Source organism: Bombyx mori, chromosome 15, assembly GCF_030269925.1.
Source record: "Bombyx mori chromosome 15, ASM3026992v2".
Lineage (NCBI taxonomy): Eukaryota > Metazoa > Arthropoda > Insecta > Lepidoptera > Bombycidae > Bombyx > Bombyx mori.
In genome coordinates this window covers 4,136,921-4,156,402 of record NC_085121.1, presented here as the reverse complement: position 1 = coordinate 4,156,402, position 19,482 = coordinate 4,136,921, and the positions used below count along the sequence as shown (strand labels likewise).

Sequence of the window (19,482 nt, the reverse complement as noted above, 5' to 3'; positions counted from 1 at the left end):
CATTGTATTGATTACGAAATACGAACGTAATGTCTTATAAAAATTGTAATGGTTGAATGTAAATAAAACAACAATATTATTTTACAGATCATTTTAATTCATATAGTTGCGTGTGTGCGTCAAATACATGGTATGTAGTGTGTGTAATGTTTTCTTTATTGATTTAATGTATCTTTTATGCATAATTAAAAAAAAATATTAGCATTGTGCACTTCGTCTCTATATATTTTCTATAAGTGTGGAAAATTTCATACTCCTCCGTCTGCGCAATTTTCGTAAAAAGGGATACAAAGTTTTTGCTTCACGTATTAATATACAGACTTCATTAATGACTAAAAATGATTCGCATTAATCAATTAATGTTAGTGAACTTTAGTTTGACATTTCGCAAACCTTATTGTGTGTATTTTATGTAATAGACGCGTGCGTTCGTAAACAATGGAAAAGTCTTTCGAATATTTTTTTAAGAATTCCGTGAAATTGACTATTATGTGAAATGTAAATGCATTTCTTTTAAATACTGCAATATTTTTCTTGATATGAATCAATTATGGACGGTTAAGAAATATTCAGTGTTAAGTTATTAAGATAATTTTGTATATATCGTATAAAAATCTAGTTAAGTTAGGTTATAAGGTTTTAATCATTTTCGTAAATAGGAGTTTTATTTTGTAAGACTTGTACACAAAATTATGAGTATTTTGACCTGCAAGTTGTACTAAGTGTACCTATATTCATGATTTATTCATCTAGTTACATATAGCTTTTCATTTATTAGTACTTTCAAACGTATTTTAATAACGATTATCAAACGGTGCATATGATGGCTTCGTGGCAAAAATAAACAAAACAGTAGTACAGACTCGTGCAGAATCACAGCTGAGGTCCTAACTAAATGGTTTTGTAAATACTGCGGATTTCAATTTATAAGTTGAATTATTTTCCCTTCTTAATGAAAGTCATTCCTGAATACATGTAGGTTCAAAATTATTTGGTATTTTTTTTTCTTTTTTTTTATTACTTAGATGGGTGGACGAGCTCGAAGCCCAACGGTGTTAAATGATTACTGGAACCCATAGACATCTACAACGTAAATGCGCCACCCACCTTGAGATATAAGTTCTAAGGTCTCAGTATAGTTACAACGGCTGCCCCACCCTTCAAGGCGAAACGCATTACTGCTTCACAGCAGAAATAGGCAGGGTGGTGGTACCTACCGCCTTACCACCAGTTACCACTTACCTTGTGCGTACTCATACGAGCTCCTACCACCAGTAATTTACATCATCTTCATCATCATCAGTCTATAGCGGTCCACTGCGGGACAAAAGCTCCTCCAACTGAACGCTACTGAGCACTACCCTCGGCTTCTCTCATCCTGATCTTGCCAGCCTCTTTACTAATTACGAATGACAAGTTGAATACAAATTAATGATCAATTAATTTATAATATATTATGTGAAACAAATATAGACTAATATATCCATAAATTGAAAAAAGTTCAAGGTCATGAACCATTTGAAATAACTAGTATAAAAGTCAAATACAAATGTTGCCATCCTGTTAAATGTGTACCGATCTATTATTTGAAATTATAATTACAAATAAAATTTTCATTTGGTAATTAAATACTCAATACATGACCCTCATATTAAGCATCTATTATTTAGTATAATATATTTAGGATGGTTACAAAAACTGAAAAGTTTTTTTTGATTGTCCGTGTAGGTGGGCGAACAAACGGCTCATCTGATGGTGAGTGGTTACCGTCGCTCATGGACATCAGCAATTCCAGGGGCAGAATCAAGTCGCTAGCGAAAGAGAATATAGCCCATCTGGTGGCGAGTGGACCCCTCGTGAATATCAACAATGCGAAAGGTACAAACAAGCTACTGTGTATCTACTGCTGGGGACTCTTTGGAAATTACGTCTAAAGAAGGTTATTTCATAGTGCTCTGGGAGCAACGAAGGTGGATGTTACGTGGTAAAAAAAGGTAAATCAGTTGAAAGTAAAGGCATAGCAAATTGAATGCTACGACTCCCAACATTAAATATGAAGTTTGCTCCTCTGACGAAACAATAGTAAACTGGATATTATAGAATTTTGTCAATCAATCACAGATGTACATTTGAAAATAAATAAAATAAATGATTTTCTTCAGCTTTTTTTTTATTATTTCTTAAACTTTCAATTGAATTATTTTTTACAGATGCTGCACTCCGAACCGGCCCTCGAAAGATTTCCTCTAATGCCCATAATCAGTCATACAAGACAAGATCCTGAGTTGTTATCTTCATCTTTAACAGAGATATTGACTCGATACCATAAAAGTACCCAGATATCGTGCTATAGCAGTTTATATACTACAACAAGGGTATTGATAACGAAAATTAGCTCATATGTCATTAATTTTTTCCTAATATACCATTAATTTCCTCATTCAAGAGCCCCCGAATTATACGGCAAGTGTAAATGGCATCATTATGCTGAGGCTAGCTCGCAAATAAATTCACTTTCGCAAAAAACCTTGATGTCTAGTTCATCATCGTTTGGCAGAACACGCAGTGCTTAAAACTCAGCCGGCCGCTACTCTTGTCAAACACGTTTTTCGTGTAGACAAGTTTATCACCTGTGCCGCTGAAAACGAAAGTGATGAGATGATTCATGCGTTATGTGATCAAGGCAGCATTTTTTATATTTTTAACGAAGACAGTGCGACCTGCAGTAGAGTGAATTTATGGTGTAGTTTACTTTGCGCCGGCAGCCCTTTGCATCCGTGATCATCGTTGTTATGAGGGATCGTTTGTGTTATTTCCCAGGATTCCTACTGCAGATAGCTACTTCTGTTACAACTAATGTTACCATTATTATTATCATCCATCTATAAAGTATTTACTGGTGATAGGATCTCTTGTGAGTCCGCGCGGGTAGGTACCACCACCCTGCCTATTTCTGCCGTGAAGCAGTAATGCGTTCCGATTTGAAGGATGGGGCAGCCGTTGTAACTACTTAAATGGAGACCTTAGAACTTATATCTCAAGGTGGGTGGCGCATGGTGGAGAACTCTCTGGGGCGAGTCTCCGAATGGGGTGAATTGAACTTGGTTCCATTCTACCCGATAAACACACAAGTTTGCGCGTTCACTGCGAAGAAGGACCCCTTTGTCATGGCGCCGCAATTCCAAGGAGTATCCCTGCAACCTTCCGAGCGTATCGGGATACTTGGGGTCGACATTTCGAGCGATGTCCAATTTCGGAGTCATTTGGAAGGCAAAGCCAAATTGGCGTCCAAAATGCTGGGAGTCCCCAACAGAGCCAAGCGGTACTTCACGCCTGGACAAAGACTTTTGCCCTATAAAGCACAAGTCCGGCCTCGCGTGGAGTACTGCTCCCATCTCTGGGCCGGGGCTCCCAAATACCAGCTTCTTCCATTTGACTTCATACAGAAGAGAGCCGTTCGGATTGTCGATAATCCCATTCTCACGGATCGTTTGGAGCCTCTGGGTCTGCGGAGGGACTTCGGTTCCCTCTGTATTTTGTACCGCATGTTCTATGGGGAGTGCTCTGAGGAATTGTTCGAGATGATACCAACGTCTCGTTTTTACCATCGCACCGCCCGCCACCGGAGTAGAGTTCATCCATACTACCTGGAGCCACTGCGGTCATCCACAGTGCGTTTCCAGAGATCTTTTTTGCCACGTACCATCCGGCTATGGCTCCCCTCCCCGGTGTTTCCCGAGCGCTATGACATGTCCTTCTTCAAACGAGGCTTGTGGAGAGTATTAAGCGGTAGGCAGCGGCTTGGCTCTGCCCTTGGCATTGCTGAAGTCCATGGGCGACGGTAACCACTCACCATCAGGTGGGCCGTATGATCGTCTGCCTACAAAGGCCAAAAAAAAAAAAAATTACGTTGTAGATGTCTATGGACTCCAGTAACCACTTAACACCAGGTGGGCTGTGAGCTCATCCACCCATCGAAGCAATAAAAATAAATAAAATAAAAACTTGCATCACGTATGTAATCAGGTAATAAAAAAGGTTTTTCGGTCTGAAGTTCATAGCAAACACTTGAGAAAACATATTAAGCTGCCAAGACAAGTGCCACAGTTGTATTTAATGTCCCCATTTAAAAAAAAATTAACTTTCAAATTCGAATTTTAGAATAAACGATATTTTCATTGTAGACGTCATTCAAGTTGCCATATTCACAATAGGTGGATCTTGAGATCATGCGTCTACAATAGTCAATTACAATAAAACCTTAAACCTTACCTCTGGCATTACTGACGTCTATGTGCGACGGTAACCAGTCACCATTAGGTGGACCATATGCTCGTCTGTCTACATGGGCAACAAAAAAAAACGAGTCCACGGCCCACTCGATCTCTACTGAAGTAAATGCCCCCACCGACCTTTAATTAAAGGTCGTCATCTCAATTGCATTGTATAATGACTAGCATTTCTTTCTACCTACTTCGCGGCAGAAAAAGGATAGTAATATCTTATGTTTTTTCTCTACCTATTCTAGTGACTTCATGGGGGCTTTATCCCGGGACGCTGCTAACAATAGCCCTAGCAAGAGAAGTGCTTCGCAGAATCTACCACCGACCATGCGACCTACTAAAAATATGCGGCGAGAAACTCAGTGCCTGAGCGTTTAATATCTAGCAGTGTGGGTTCACAATACAGAAGCAATACAGGAGTAACACTAACTTATCATACAATAACTTATAAACAAATCTTACAAAGAGATTTAATAGAGAGACGTTTCAAATTATTAATTGTTCTCTTCAAAGAAAATTCCCATAGCACCAGCTCCTGTACTAGGCCTCAATCAAGGCTTTGTATTGTTTAGAAAAATACAGAAAGTATACAACTGCATGGAAATCGTAAACGGATGTATAAAATAATTTATTATGAAATCAGGTCATAGAATCGATAGGGATCTTGGATTTTTTTAAACTACTTCCTTTTAACTTATTTTTACTCTAATAATTAATAACCCCGTTAAAGAGGTATTACCGGAATATGCAGACACCGTGCTCCTCAAATAAAATGGAATCTAATCGTAGGGCCATTAGGAACCTTATTCCGTTTTTCATCATTCAGTTTTTCCATAACAATCTCATTTGCAGCGTAACGGGATGTTTTTAGACCAAAAATATCCAAACAGATCCAACCAATTTTGTTCCTAATTAATGCAATTTCTAATGAAAAGCATTTAATTTACTGTTAATTTATATATTATATTCTGGATCTGGGTATACTTATCTTATGTCTTTATCTCGTTTTTTTTTCCTACGCGAGTCTTAATGTTTTCCCTTCCAAATTGTTTTCTAGTTTATCTTTAATTGATACTGCGTGATACGAGATTTTCTCCATTTATAAAAAAAATCTGAATGTAGTCGTTGAAGTGCATTAATTCTTCATTATGATTTTTTTCCTCTTTGGTAATAAATTTAAAAAAAAATTCTCATAATTGATTTCGATATATTTCAGACTTGTAAGTCCTTGGAATGAGGTACGCTTCGTTCCGTGTATATACATAATAATATGTGGGACAAGGCGTAAAGAGTTCGACGAGTCGACGACCGTCCGCACCAGTCGTGAACCTTGAAGGCGCGTCGATTCCGAGACGCCAGACGTCAGATACAATACGAACGAGACAGCGATGTTCAAGAAAAAATCTATTAGTATCATTGTTTTCGTAAAAAATCGAATTTAAAGTAATAGCAATTAAGCGCAGTTCTTATTAAAAAATCGGTTGTCGGTAAAGTCGGTTTACTGACGATAGTTGAACATGACAACGTCATAAGAAAATACTGATGGAATGGTTTCATTTTTCAAAAGAAAGTTTTAATTTTATTTGTTTGATAGATATTTTGTATCGACAATTGACACCACATTCACTTTTCACTGAATTTCATACTTGACGAAAACATGTAAATGTATTATTGTATAGCAGCTGTCTACGCGGATGCATCGCTCACTCAAGTAGGAGAGAGACAGATGTCGAACGCTGCCGAACGTGGAGGCCGATTGTGCCTCTTTGTCGCTCGTTGCGCGCTCTGGCTTGCACTTCAATGGAACGCCTCAATGAGTCATGTTTTTTCGTGCATGCAGCCGGCTCCATCGAATTATAAGACGTTGTCACGTCAAAAAAATATTTTTATGTAATCCAAGATTGTTGTATGTAGCGCTGTCTATTATCGACACCACCGCTTTCTGAAACAGGTTCTTTACGCAACTACATAAAAAAAAGCTTCTTAAAGTGCTGATCCTATTCTGATATTACCCCGATAATAGATACACGCAGTACAGTGATAGTTGATTCAATACGCCAAAGTGCTATGTTGATGATGTATCTTGTGAACCAAGTCTTTGACATTTTGCCAATTTAACCTTTTCTGCCTTCAACAGACTCTCGTCGTGAAGAATAGTTATATGCACTAATACTAACATTTGATATTTAACAAACAAATACACAGTACTAAACTTGAAACTTTCTGAAGTGCTTTTGCTCACATTCATATTTACAACATAAATCGCTACTGTATTGTTAAATTTCATTGTTATGTCATGTAAAATATAGTTTAAAAATCAAATTTCATCACATATTCAATAAACTTATTGTTCACGACTTTTCTGAAGAATTACACAAAAGCATAATGAAGCAATAGCTTAATTTATTTAAAGCTGTCGTCGTGATGCTAGCCGCCCAGTTCTGGCGCAAAACCCGTGGCACGCGGAAGAAGACAGTGCCACTAAATAAAATTCTGCGGTCGATTTTTATTAAGAAATTGATCGTTAAGATGTTTCTCCATATAAAATGCGGATGCCTGTAGTCTGCTGAAGTTAATTACGTTTCACAGTTGTACGTCTTTTCCACAAGGACGATGTGAAAATTATAATAGTAAAAGGCTGATTCAATCTAGTTTCGTTGAACTGCGCATTCAAATTAGACTTGAAAGAAACGTAAACCAAATTTTTTTTTTTTTATTGCTTATTTGGATGGACGAGCTCACAGCCCACCTGGTGTTAAGTGGTTACTGGAGCCCACAGACATCTACAACGTAAATGCGCCACCCACCTCGAAATATAAGTTCTAAGGTCTCAGTATAGTTACAACGGCTACCCCACCCTTCGAACCGAAACGCATTACTGCTTCACGGCGGAAATAGGCGGGGTGGTGGTACCTATCCGTGCGGACTCCCATTAGGTCCTACCACCAGTGATTACGCAAATTAAAATTTTTCGGGTTTGGTTTTTATTACACGATGTTATTCCTTCAACGTGGAAGTCAATCGTGAACATTTGTTGAGTACGTATTTCATTAGAAAAATTGGTACCCGCCTGCGGGATTCGAACACCGGTGCATCGCTACATACGAATGCACCGGACGTCTTATCCTTTAGGCCACGACGACTTCGACGACGAATAAAGTTTATCATATCTCAAACCATCTACAGTCGATAATAATTCAATATACCGCAAATATGTCAAATCAATTTATGAGACACATTAAATGTATCGTAAATTTAAAAACGTACAAACATAAATTATCGATTTATTCATCGGTACACAACTTAAATTCAATACAGTTACTTATTCGTAACTTGCCAACCTAATAAGTTGAAACAAAACGGTACATTACATTTAATATTCATGAACAATGGCAGCCGCGTACAAAATATAGACAACTTCCTTGTAACAATCTCAGACGGTGTTATCACTTGCGTTTAAAATAAACTTATACATTTCCATGACTTGATCAGATCAGATAAGACCCAGACAAATAACTAGAATCGTCATTTCAGTTAAATACTCAACAGTATAATTATGTAGTATACCCATATGTAGTCTTTAAATTATCCTTTAATAATCCAATGCCAAGAAAACTTGACTTTAGGTAGGCCGAAATGAAATGATAAGCAATCCATAAATGAAATATTCCAACGACGACTCCATCCACATTAACTTAGATAGTTTGCAGAAAAATCATTTATTACAATATAACTTTTATAGTTTAATCTCGTTTTTATTGTTATCCTACCTTTCGAATACTTTAGAGCTTTAATTGTTTCCGATTCGCGAAAACTGAAGAAAATACTATAATTGATATAGATGGATATTCTGAGGAATTGTTCAAGATAATTCCGGCATTTTCTTCACACCATTCCATCATCTACCGCCGGAATAATGTTTAATCTACCTGAAACCATTGCGCGTGTCGGCAATACTTTCCAATTTTTTTTTGCAATTACCATACGGATCTGGAACGAATGGATCATCTAGTGTTTCCTGAATGCTACGTTATGTCCTTCTTTGAACGAGATTTGAAAAGGGTCCTAGATGATAGACACCGGCTCATCTTAATGTCGTAACAATTCGAACGATCAAACTATGTGAGGGTTCGAATACCGCAGGCGGGTACCAATTTTTCCAATGAAATACGAACTTAATAAAATGTTCACGAATGACTTCTTGATCTTATCTTGATGTGATCGTGAGGTGATCACCTTCATTTTATTAAGTTAACTTAATGAATGGTAATTCCTTCACTTAATGGTGAAGGCAAACACCGTGAAAAAAAAATTGAAGCAAAGAATTCGCATAAATGCTGATGGCAGAGCGTATTGAAAGCCCGCACGGGTTGCTACCACCACCCTTCCTGTTTCTGACACGAAGCAGTTGCGTTTTTGTTTGACATACGGGGCAGCCATTGTATTGTAAAACTGAGACTTTGAAGTTATGTCACAAGGTAGATTGCGGCATTTACCTTGATGATGTCTATGGGCTCCAATAACCACTTAACACCTGGTAGCCCGTGAGCCAGTCCCTCCATTTAATCAGTAAAAAATAAAGGCGAAAACTCCGAAATAGTGCCATCGTGAATTAAATACCAGTGAAAAACAAAATTTTTCTGTAACTTATACATATATACAACACGTTCACTTGAACTCACTGCTTATAAAATTAATATGAAACATATAACATAATATGGAGCAGCCTTCTAAAATATTGCCTGTTCTATGCCTCAATCGATTGACAAAATCTTCATTATCGTGTTCGAAGTCTTAACTAAAAGCTAATATTATTTGTATAGCAATGATATGCACACAACGACATAATGACTTACATTACATAAGTGAAGAATTGAAATCGATTGCGCCAAAATAATTACTCAAGTGTTGGCATTTGCTGGAGATGCGACCTCAGTGAAAGGTCGTCGGTACCATGAGTGTACTTTACCTCTGGTTAGTGACCCCAAAAGCTTAGGATTCACATGTATGTTGACATTTTTGTTACATACACAATATTTTGTTTCCAGATTCATTAATATTATATCAGATAGATACTCGTACTTAGAATGGATTTCATTATGTCAGTCACATAGATATACAGTAGCTAATATAACATCATTTAAATAAAAACATTGCCCAAAAATATGCAAGCCAAATACACACTACATTTAATTAGCATACCAAAAAAATAACAAAAATTAAAATTGCCAAATTTATTTATTATCAAAATACAAATTACATATGTTTCGGAGACTCGCAGCTCAGCGGATGTTAAATGATGAACGGAGCCCATGAACATCTATCGCAAAGTGGATACTATTACCTATTTTAGTAATTAAAAACCTTTTTATGTCTATAGGCTGTCTAGACTGGTTAAAATCTAAGCTAAGAACCGAAATACTTACCTATGCCAACAAACGAAAAATGTTGCGGAAATGTACATAGCGATGTAGGTGCCTTGGCCATATTAAGGCTATTTCATTCTGAGAGCAATTCGATTTTAGTGGAACTGGGCGTGAGCGTCCGCGTGACCAACAACCATCAGCTTCTCTAAGTTATCGGAGTCTGTACGAGCGCTGTGACCGAAGTACGTGAGAATACGTTGGAAGCAGATAGCGGACAGCTTTGTAGTAATTGTGTGATCGATATATATAAAAATGAATTGCTGTTCCTTAGTCTCGCTAAAACTCGAGAATGCCTGGGCCGATTTGGCTAATTTTGATCTTGAATTATTTGTGGAAGTCCAGAGAAGGTTTAAAAGATAAATAAATATGAAAATACTCGGAATTAAATAAAAATAACAACTTTGTTCTTCCATTGATGTCCCACCCTCGTCGGACGGATTACTTTTGTTTGTGTTAAGTTTATTTTATACAAAAGTTTAGGTCTTTTATTTATCGATTGAAGCACTACGAAGTCTGCCGGGTCAGCTAGTTAAAAATGAAACATTTCACATAATTTTGAGACATGATTTAAGTTAACGTATAAATACTAAAACTCCTGCCCGATTAAAATAGTTAGCACAACAAACACTATTGAAATTCCACAAGAGGAAAAAACAAATTATTGTTAGTTAGGAACGATTTTATTTTAATTCAAGATGGGCGTACTAGCAATATTGAATTGCAATGAAAACTATGTAAGCTCTTACTCAGTACGTTTACTTTTGAATCGATGGTAAATTAGTAAATAAATGGTTGATTGTTTGCTAATGTCACAAAGAACAATGGAATTTTAGAAAAATCCTTTCTCATTGGACTCAGACATCCAATCACAGTATTAAAACAAATTATTAATTTTAAATAACTAGGTTGAATATTTGACTTGCTTGCAATCTACATGCTGTTTGATGAAGTCTAAGGTTTTATTAAAGAATGCTTAATTAGTAGATCTTGGAACCACCTATTAATTAAGCATTCAAATTCCATTGTTACTGGTTGTAGGACCTGATGTGAATCCGCACGGATAGCTACCACGAACCTTTTTTTTATTGCTTAGATGGGTGGACGAGTTCTCAGCCCACCTGGTGTTAAATGGTTACTGGAGCCCATAGACATCTACAACGTAAATGCGCCACCCACCTTGAGATAGAAGTTCTAAGATCTCAGTATAGTTACAACGGTTGCGCTACCCTTCAGACCGAAACGCATTACTGCGTCACGGTAGAAATAAGGGCTGGGGGGGGGGGGGTACCAGGTACCACTTCCCTTCTGGTGGTGACTGGTCACTGTCTCACTGTCTCTCATAGAGACCGTTCTCGGAACGTTAACCGTCCTACCAGTTGGTGGCTATTATGGAAAATCCTTAAATACGCAAATTGTTGTAAGTAATTTATCATGTTAGTATTTTCTTCGCTTTTCACGAGACATCATTAGGAATATATTTACGGCTTAGTCTCGCGTTTTTCGACAATTTTCAACTGTTAACGTATAAGATCCCATAAAAAATTCCCATAAAAACTGTAAAATATTCGAAGCTTCGAAATTATATATTGAAAATTAAAAAAAATCGAGATTATACCGTATTAAAATAGTTTTAATTGTATCATCCCATTAACTATTTTCACGTATGTAAATACAATTTTAAAATCTGCATATAATCAAAACTGGATATGAATTCTTGACCTTAAGCCACGCTCCGAGCAATGACGAGGTGAACATGCCCGATGATATTAATTATATGTAGCATGTAACCTCATTTCACAAATATCACAGATTGACTGCTATTCCGATATGTGCAGATTTATCGCTATAGTTCATATAAATATAAGCAAACGCGCCGACTTGGGTCAATTACAACCATACACTGTAAGAGTCCACAACAAATGTTCGCGAAGAACCAATACACAAATTCATTTGCAAATGTTTGATTTTACAAAAAAATAAATATCACGTAATGACGAGGTATAGAAAGAAGCACAGACGAAACCGCCGAAATTAAAAAAACAAAAATTTTATATACTACTAGCTGACCAGGCAAACTTCGTAGTGCCTGAATCGATAAACAAAAGACCTAAACTTTTGTATAAAATAAACTTAAAACAAACAAAATTGTTATTTTTATTTAATTCCGAGCATTTTCATATTTATCTACCTTTTAAACCTTCTCTGGACTTCCACAAATAATTCAAGACCAAAATTATGCAAATCGGTCCAGCCGTTCTCGAGTTTTAGCAAGACTAACGAACAGCAATTCATTTTTATATATATATAGATAGATTATTATATTGACAACTTTTAAATAAAAATGAATATAACCAACATCGCTTCCTGGAACAAAGTATCGGTCTTAACGCGCGATTGGAAATCTTTGCTTTACAATAGGAAATACAGTAATATAATAAGATTTATTACTGTATTTCCTTGATCTTCTACAATACGTCAAATAGTTTCAAGTTTAATGAGTTTAAATTATTCAATAGGCATACTCAAAATAACAACATTTTTTGTCTACTCAGTGACGTGACAAAGACTACAGATCTCTTATTTGTGAAGTGTCGTCAGAAGTTATACTAAAAATAACGAAAATTGAACAAATTATAAGAAAAAAGTTTCCTAGAGATTTGTGCAAAAATGTTTACATTGAAAAAGGAAATTATTTTGTCATTATGTTATTTTTTTATATAAGTGGGACCACTAAAATATATCAGGTGTTTACTAATTGCTTGCAATATCAAACATGTATTGTTTACAACCTTGTGCTCTGACCCTGTCAAGAGGCGGATCACTTTGATATTAGCACTTGCTTAGATCGATATATTTGTTATTATTGCTTGAATTTAAATATTTTTTCGAAATTCGAATTTGTTATGTAATTTCATTGTAATAATAATTATATAAAGAACCCATCATATTGAAGCTCTTCAATACCAACTTAACCGAAATGCTTGCACGGGTCATTTAGAACCTCACGGTCTACGGAGTCTTTGTTTTGCTTACATGTTACATGAATAATTCTGTAAATATTGTTTGAAATTCTCCTCTCCTGACTGTTTTACTGTCGCACCATTTACCATCAAACCAGAAGTCATCAGGTGGGTCGATCTAAAAATAATTTATCTACCTCAATCATCAAAAAAAAAAATCATAAAGCGATTTTCTAGTACCCTTCTCTGTCCGAATTTATTTTCTTCTTTTCATAATTAAATTGATCTAGGAACAAGAAGCTAAATGTCACTGAACAAAAAATGCACCTTCAGACTTGTACGTTAATACATCCATGGCTTCAAGACCTTAAAGTAAGGTCAACCGAATGTTATAAAACAACATCTTGTTTGCTACGGAAACAGATATTTATAAGATTTCATAAAATCAGGAAGATGTATCATTTATTGTGTGTTAAAATAATATTAACGATTTTATTCTTGAAGATTTGTCACAAAAATGTTTTTTCGTTACATCCGATTAATCGAACAGAAAAACTCATATCTTACACGATACCTGAAAAACGCGGGCTGAAAAAAGCCTTCGGGTATGATGAAGATACGTATCTGAATTTCACTGAATTAACCACAAAATACAATTACCCGAGTGAAGAGCACACAGTAACCACTGAAGACGGATACATACTCACGATATTTAGAATCTTAGCAAAGTGCAATGCACCTTCAAGACACTATCCAGTTCTTCTGATGCACGGTGTACTCGACAGCTCTGATGGATGGATAATTGCGGGCTCTGAAATAGGAATCGGCTTCGTTCTGGCACGTAACTGTTACGACGTATGGGCAGCCAATCACAGAGGAAACAGCTACTCTCGGAAACACGTGCGATTTGATGCAAACATAGACCCCGAGTATTGGGATTATACATTTGATGAACACGGAAACTATGATCTACCAGCCACTGTTGATTATGTTCTACAAAATACCGGGAAAGCGAAGATCAATTTCATTGGACACTCTCAAGGAACGACAAATTTTTACGTAATGAATTCTTTAAAACCACAATATAATGAAATGATAAACTTATCCATTCATCTTGCTCCTGTGGCTTGGTTAAAAAATACCGAAAGTATTATCTCAATAATTGCAGCACAAGGCAGTGGTCTAATTAAACAATTTCTCTCCGACATAGGAATAAGAGAATTCCTCGGAAAGAATCACATCATTCACGTTGCTTTTGAAGCATTATGTCAACTTGTACCGGATGAAATATGTGGTACAATGCTAGCCCTTACTGTTGGCTATGTGCAGGGGACTATAAACCCCAAACGCATTTCGGTTATATTTGGGCACGTACTAAACGGAGTTTCAATTAAAAACGCCGATCATTTCGGTCAACTTATAAGGTCTGGTAAGTTTCAACGTTACGATGAAGGAATAAGCGGTAATCTGAAAAGATACGGTAGGCAACATCCTGCCAACTACAATATGTCCTTAGTGACCGCACCAGTAGTGCTCGTCAGTGCCAAAAGAGATTGGTTGTCTTCCGTGAAAGATGTTAAAATTTTATGCTCAAAATTACCAAATTTGTTAGAAAATTATGAGATTCCTCTTGATTATTGGAGTCATCACAATCATTTATGGGACGATAACATAAAAGAGTATATTTTTCCCAAAATGTTTGAGTACTTAAATAAGTACAACTAATTAATATAATAAATTCATTTAAACAAATTTTATTTTAAGCTTTATGGTATTTTTAAAGACAAAATATAAAGTTTGCGTGTTATGGACATGTGATGCGTAGAGAGAGAATGCATGTGACTAGAAGATGTATGGAAATGGTAGTGCAAGGTAGAGGGGCAAGAGGTCGACCGAAGAAGATGCATTGTGTAAATGACGATATGAGAGAGAGAGAGAGAGAGAGAGAGGAGTGAATGTTGAGCTGACGGCTGATAGAAGGAGAATGGAAGAGAAAATTTTGCTGTGCTGATAAGGTGAAGAAAAATAAGAAGAAAGCCAAAATATAAATGAAACCCGAAACAAAATTTTATCCTATAATTTGTCACGACCAGCGTTTAGTTTTAATACCACATCTACGAGTATTGTTTTAAATTGTACTAAGTTCTTCTTGCCAATATTATCAACAATTTTAAGTGAATATATATACAAAATGATGAAAACATGAACTTTCCCGATTTACCATATTATTATATATCAAGAAAAAAATTAAATTCCTGACATCTTCCATTCAGACCATCCCCCTAAAGTCTGATCTACTGTAATAAGCTGATTTATTTTCAACTTTTAAATTATGAAATAGTATATTGACGAAGTCCATTTTCTTGTTTTTATTGATTACTAGCGGCCCGCTCCGGCTCCGCTCGGATGGATCTTTAACAAAAATTTCAACGATATTTGACGTTGTTTTTTTAAAAATAAAAGAACACTTATTGCGGCATAACTACAATAGTTAGACATATTATGCTGTCGGACACTTTTTGTAAATAATAATGTGTTCTACAAAGTCGTAGTACATTATTTTATTCTATCATCAATAGTTTTCGCAGCGCACGCGATGTAAAGAATATTTTAGGTAATTTTTTTACACCTTGGGTTACATTATTAGAGTTTTAGTAAGGATTCATAATTTTCAAAACAGATGTCACTCGGGAATAGTGTAGCTTCCAAACAGTGAAAGAATTTTTCAAATCGGTTCAGTAGTTTCGGAGCCTATTCAATACAAACAAACAAACAAATCTTTCCTCTTTATAATATTAGTATAGATTTGAAAATAAAAAGTTAGTAAGGAGGATCAAGTCGTTCACCTTCTATTTACGTGTCTGTTATTCTAAATGAGTTTATTGTACATTGAGAATTCATTAGGTGTTTTGTTAGTTTATTAACCTTTACAATTGGCTCAGAAAATGAACTGTATAAGATACAAGCCATTCGAAATAATAATAAAATCATTTACAAGATAGTAAAACTGGACTTTTCAGTAATAGAGGAGCTAACTGCACAAAAACACAGAGAAATTTCTGTCGCTGTCGTGCGATCATCATCATCATCTTAAAGATAGAATAGTCGCTACAGAATACATGAAACTTGGATCTGTATCTATAGGTGCTTAGCAGTAATTGTTAAGGATATTATGGGTTCCTATAATGAATATGAGGTATGCCATGACGTATACCGATAGGCTAGATGGTAGTGGAGCTCAGCCTTAAATTAAAAACATTACGACTTTAATCTTATGTTCCAAAGCAAACAGTTGTATTTACGTTACATGGTAATTATTTAACATGAGATGGGCCGTAATTTCATCTATTCGCTAATACATTAAAAATCAGATTTCGCCTATAGTTACAGTCGAGAGCTAACAATTTCTCCGGACTCTCCTCCGACCGCTTTCAAAGATGAACATTCAATTAATTTCATTTTTACTCTTGCATACATCAAAACTCGTTAAAATATGTCCCGAACATACCTTGTAACCATGAGCTAACAGTATCGACTACACGCATTGCATTTCATTAATGCAATCGTAAAAACTGTTTTTATTTTTTATTTAGTAAATTTGTCTTCGACTTTCGAGGACTATTTCGATTCAGAGACGTGAGGGTGGAACTCAATAACTAAATTATAATTTTCAAATGATTAATTCTGAATTGTGAATCGGTCTAATGTATAATAGATACATATCTGTGGGATCATTTTAAGATGTCCTTTAATAACGAAATCTAAAAAATATATGTTTTGGATTTTATGGATATAAGCTCTACCACAGGCTCAGCCATCCCTAGAGGAGGATTGTATTCCTGTGAGAAATGGTCGGGGATCCTGATATGATAGAAGCTTACACTTTGCGAATCTTGTAACTGGAAATATTCATAATGACGGGTAAAGTGGATAGAAAACGTTCCAGGAGTCGGAACGCGAAAAGGTGTAGTAACCATGTCTCTCAGCACCTGGACACAAGACTGGGCGACTTCACTGTGTCACTGACCGACATAAGTGGCTACAGATCACAGATGCATCATGATGCTATGAGTGAACAACTAGAGGAGGGGGATACTCTGCATAGTATATTCCTCAGAGCACTCTCCCGCCCTGCTCTATATACGACCAAAGAGTCAACTGTAGAGCGGAGACTCCTAACAATTCTCTTCTGTAGAATCTCGGCCCTTAAATTTGTGTCACCGACACCTGACACCGCAATGAGTTTTTTTAATTTGATCAAGTGACCCAAACTAATTCGGTATGGGTCGATGTCACCCATTGTGTGGTGTCCATAAGCGGACTGTCCTCGTTCTGACGACACAGAAACTCCGTTCTATATAGGGTCCCGATGGGCAAAATGTCATAGTTATATCAGACTAGTGTAACGGAAGCGATGTGTGTGCGGTGCCTCACAACATCGCTAGCAACAACAATATGCACTTGACCTTGTATAACGGTTTTTTTTTTTTTTGATAAAGTAAGATTAGGTAATTTATTTGAAAAAGTTAGAACAAAAAAGTTTTTACAAAAAAAAAAGTTATCGTAATTAGATTAAATTACCATTATTATAGGCTAAAATAGGGTATATTGTAACACACAATAATAGTTACTGCTGTGCGTATTTTTCCTGCAGAGCGACTGATTCATGACTAAATGTTCCTGATTGAAGGGTTAAATAGCCGTATTACAATAAAAGACACTACTCATATTTCAATACATTCACGTTTTGATGTCTATGGGTTCGGATAACCACAAAGCACCACGTAGGCCGTGAGCTAGCTCACTCAACCAAGCGATAACAAATTTATTGTGTAGCAACTATGGAGTTAATAAGTAACTACAATAGTTTCTGTGAAATGAGAAATATTATACCACATTATTTACGAATTTCTCATTATTAATTTGTTACGTATTTTTTTAACCCTATCCTAAACTAAAACAATGGTATAAGAATATATTTACTAGATTTAGAAGCCTTTAAAATATTAGCTATAATTGTAATTTATGACACGCACGTTGTGGAAAATAGTCATTCCAAAATGTAAACTGATACATTCCTAAAAATGAAATATTTTAACAAATAAAATGTTTTTTTAATATATAATCGTTACTTGGTTTTAATTTTCGTAAAACTTTAGAATACAAAATCATAGTTAAAACAAAACATTAATACAATAATAATAGCATGCAATACAATAAGTAAACCGTATTCAATCACTAAAAAAATTACTACGGATTAGTTAAAAAATCAATGATAAATAATTACAGAACTATCTAGAAATTAATAAAAATTCAATTTGTGCAGTTAAAACCGAACCCATGTAATGGCGGCATTCGCAATTCTTAAAAAAGTTTAGCGATGACAATCAAATATCACCTCTTACAAATGATTTGGCAACGTACAATAATTATCTGTGAAGCGTTTAGTTATGTGTCTATTACAATAATTTCTTGTTAAAAGTATTAAAATGTTATCGTCGCGTCCTTAATAACATCCACAATCTAGACATCAACCATTTCAATATGCAATTCTATTGTTGTAACTCTGTATTACCTGTGATGTCTTGATGATTCATCTTGTGTCAGTCAGGAATCTTTAGGTGGGCTCACTAAGAAACGCTTCTTGGCACCGACCTACGTACATGTCACAAACATCTGTATTTTGTGTATATTGTTATTCAATAAAGGACTTGTTTACATCGAAAACATGTGTCGTGGTGCAATACTGCAATTAGGTAAGTTCTTGACGCATGCCGAACGCATGACGTAATATGCCAAACTTTTACTTATTCTAACTTCCGTATTTGGTCAAATTATATTTTTGTCACATATAGATGTTCAACCACCTCTCGATCATCATTTAAAAGTAAACTCGTGATACTAATACATATTGACATAATGATGTTCAGAAACCAATAACACTAAAGATCATTTTCTATGATTATTATTATAATTAACTTATTCTCTCCTGGCAATGTCCGTACTAGTCCGCATAAGGGCAATAAAATAACCTACAGTAACCCCTCACATACTGTGGGCGGTCTGCTTACAAACAACATTAAAAAAATTAAAAACGTGAAATGATCATATATAGTCAATATAGTCGAAGCCATTTAATTATTGAGGATAAATCAAAAACTATTTGGTACTGATAAGATTTTAAATGGTCCCACATGAGAAGCACAGGCTTTGAAATAAGGAAAAAGTCATCAAAATCGGTTGATCTACTGAAATGATCTGAAGTACAACAGAATAATAAAAACAGTCCAATCAATAACCTCATATTTTTGTGAAGTCGTTTAAAAACGAGTAACATTAAGCCATGTAATATTTCTTTTGAAAAATCCTTAATAATAATTCAACCACGCATCGCTTCATATTCGTACATTTATTAACAAAAGGAGGCGGGCCGCCGTAAAAAAAATACAACAAAAGTAATGAAAAATTTCTGCAATGTTGCTAATCCATCAAAGGGTTGAACCATATATATACTTACAGAACCCTAGTAATTTTGCCCTTGTATTTGCATCGAGATATTTTAGTGGTAGCCCTATCATAGCCATCGCTCAAACAGCATTGGCTGAGCTAATCCACTTAAACCAACTACATCCGTTCATAAATGTAAGTCTTAGTTGAAAACTTCGAATACATATTTTCGAATACATATGTTTGTGGTCTACGACGATGGGCCTTATTAGAAAGCTCAAAGTCGCTCAAAGAGCAATGAACAGGGCTTGGAGTTTCCCTGCGAAATAGAATCAGCAGGATAATATCAGGAGAACCAAGATAACT

General features: G+C 35.7%; 1 protein-coding gene across 1 annotated transcript; it reads left to right on the top strand.

Moving 5' to 3' along the window:
* Nucleotides 1–13,096: 13,096 nt before the first annotated feature.
* Nucleotides 13,097–14,421, top strand: LOC101739546 (lipase 1). The gene has a single exon (XM_004928731.4). The coding sequence runs from the start codon at nucleotides 13,123–13,125 to the stop codon at nucleotides 14,392–14,394; it is 1,272 nt and encodes a 423-aa protein (XP_004928788.2). The 5' UTR covers nucleotides 13,097–13,122; the 3' UTR covers nucleotides 14,395–14,421.
* The last annotated feature ends 5,061 nt before the right edge of the window (nucleotides 14,422–19,482 follow it).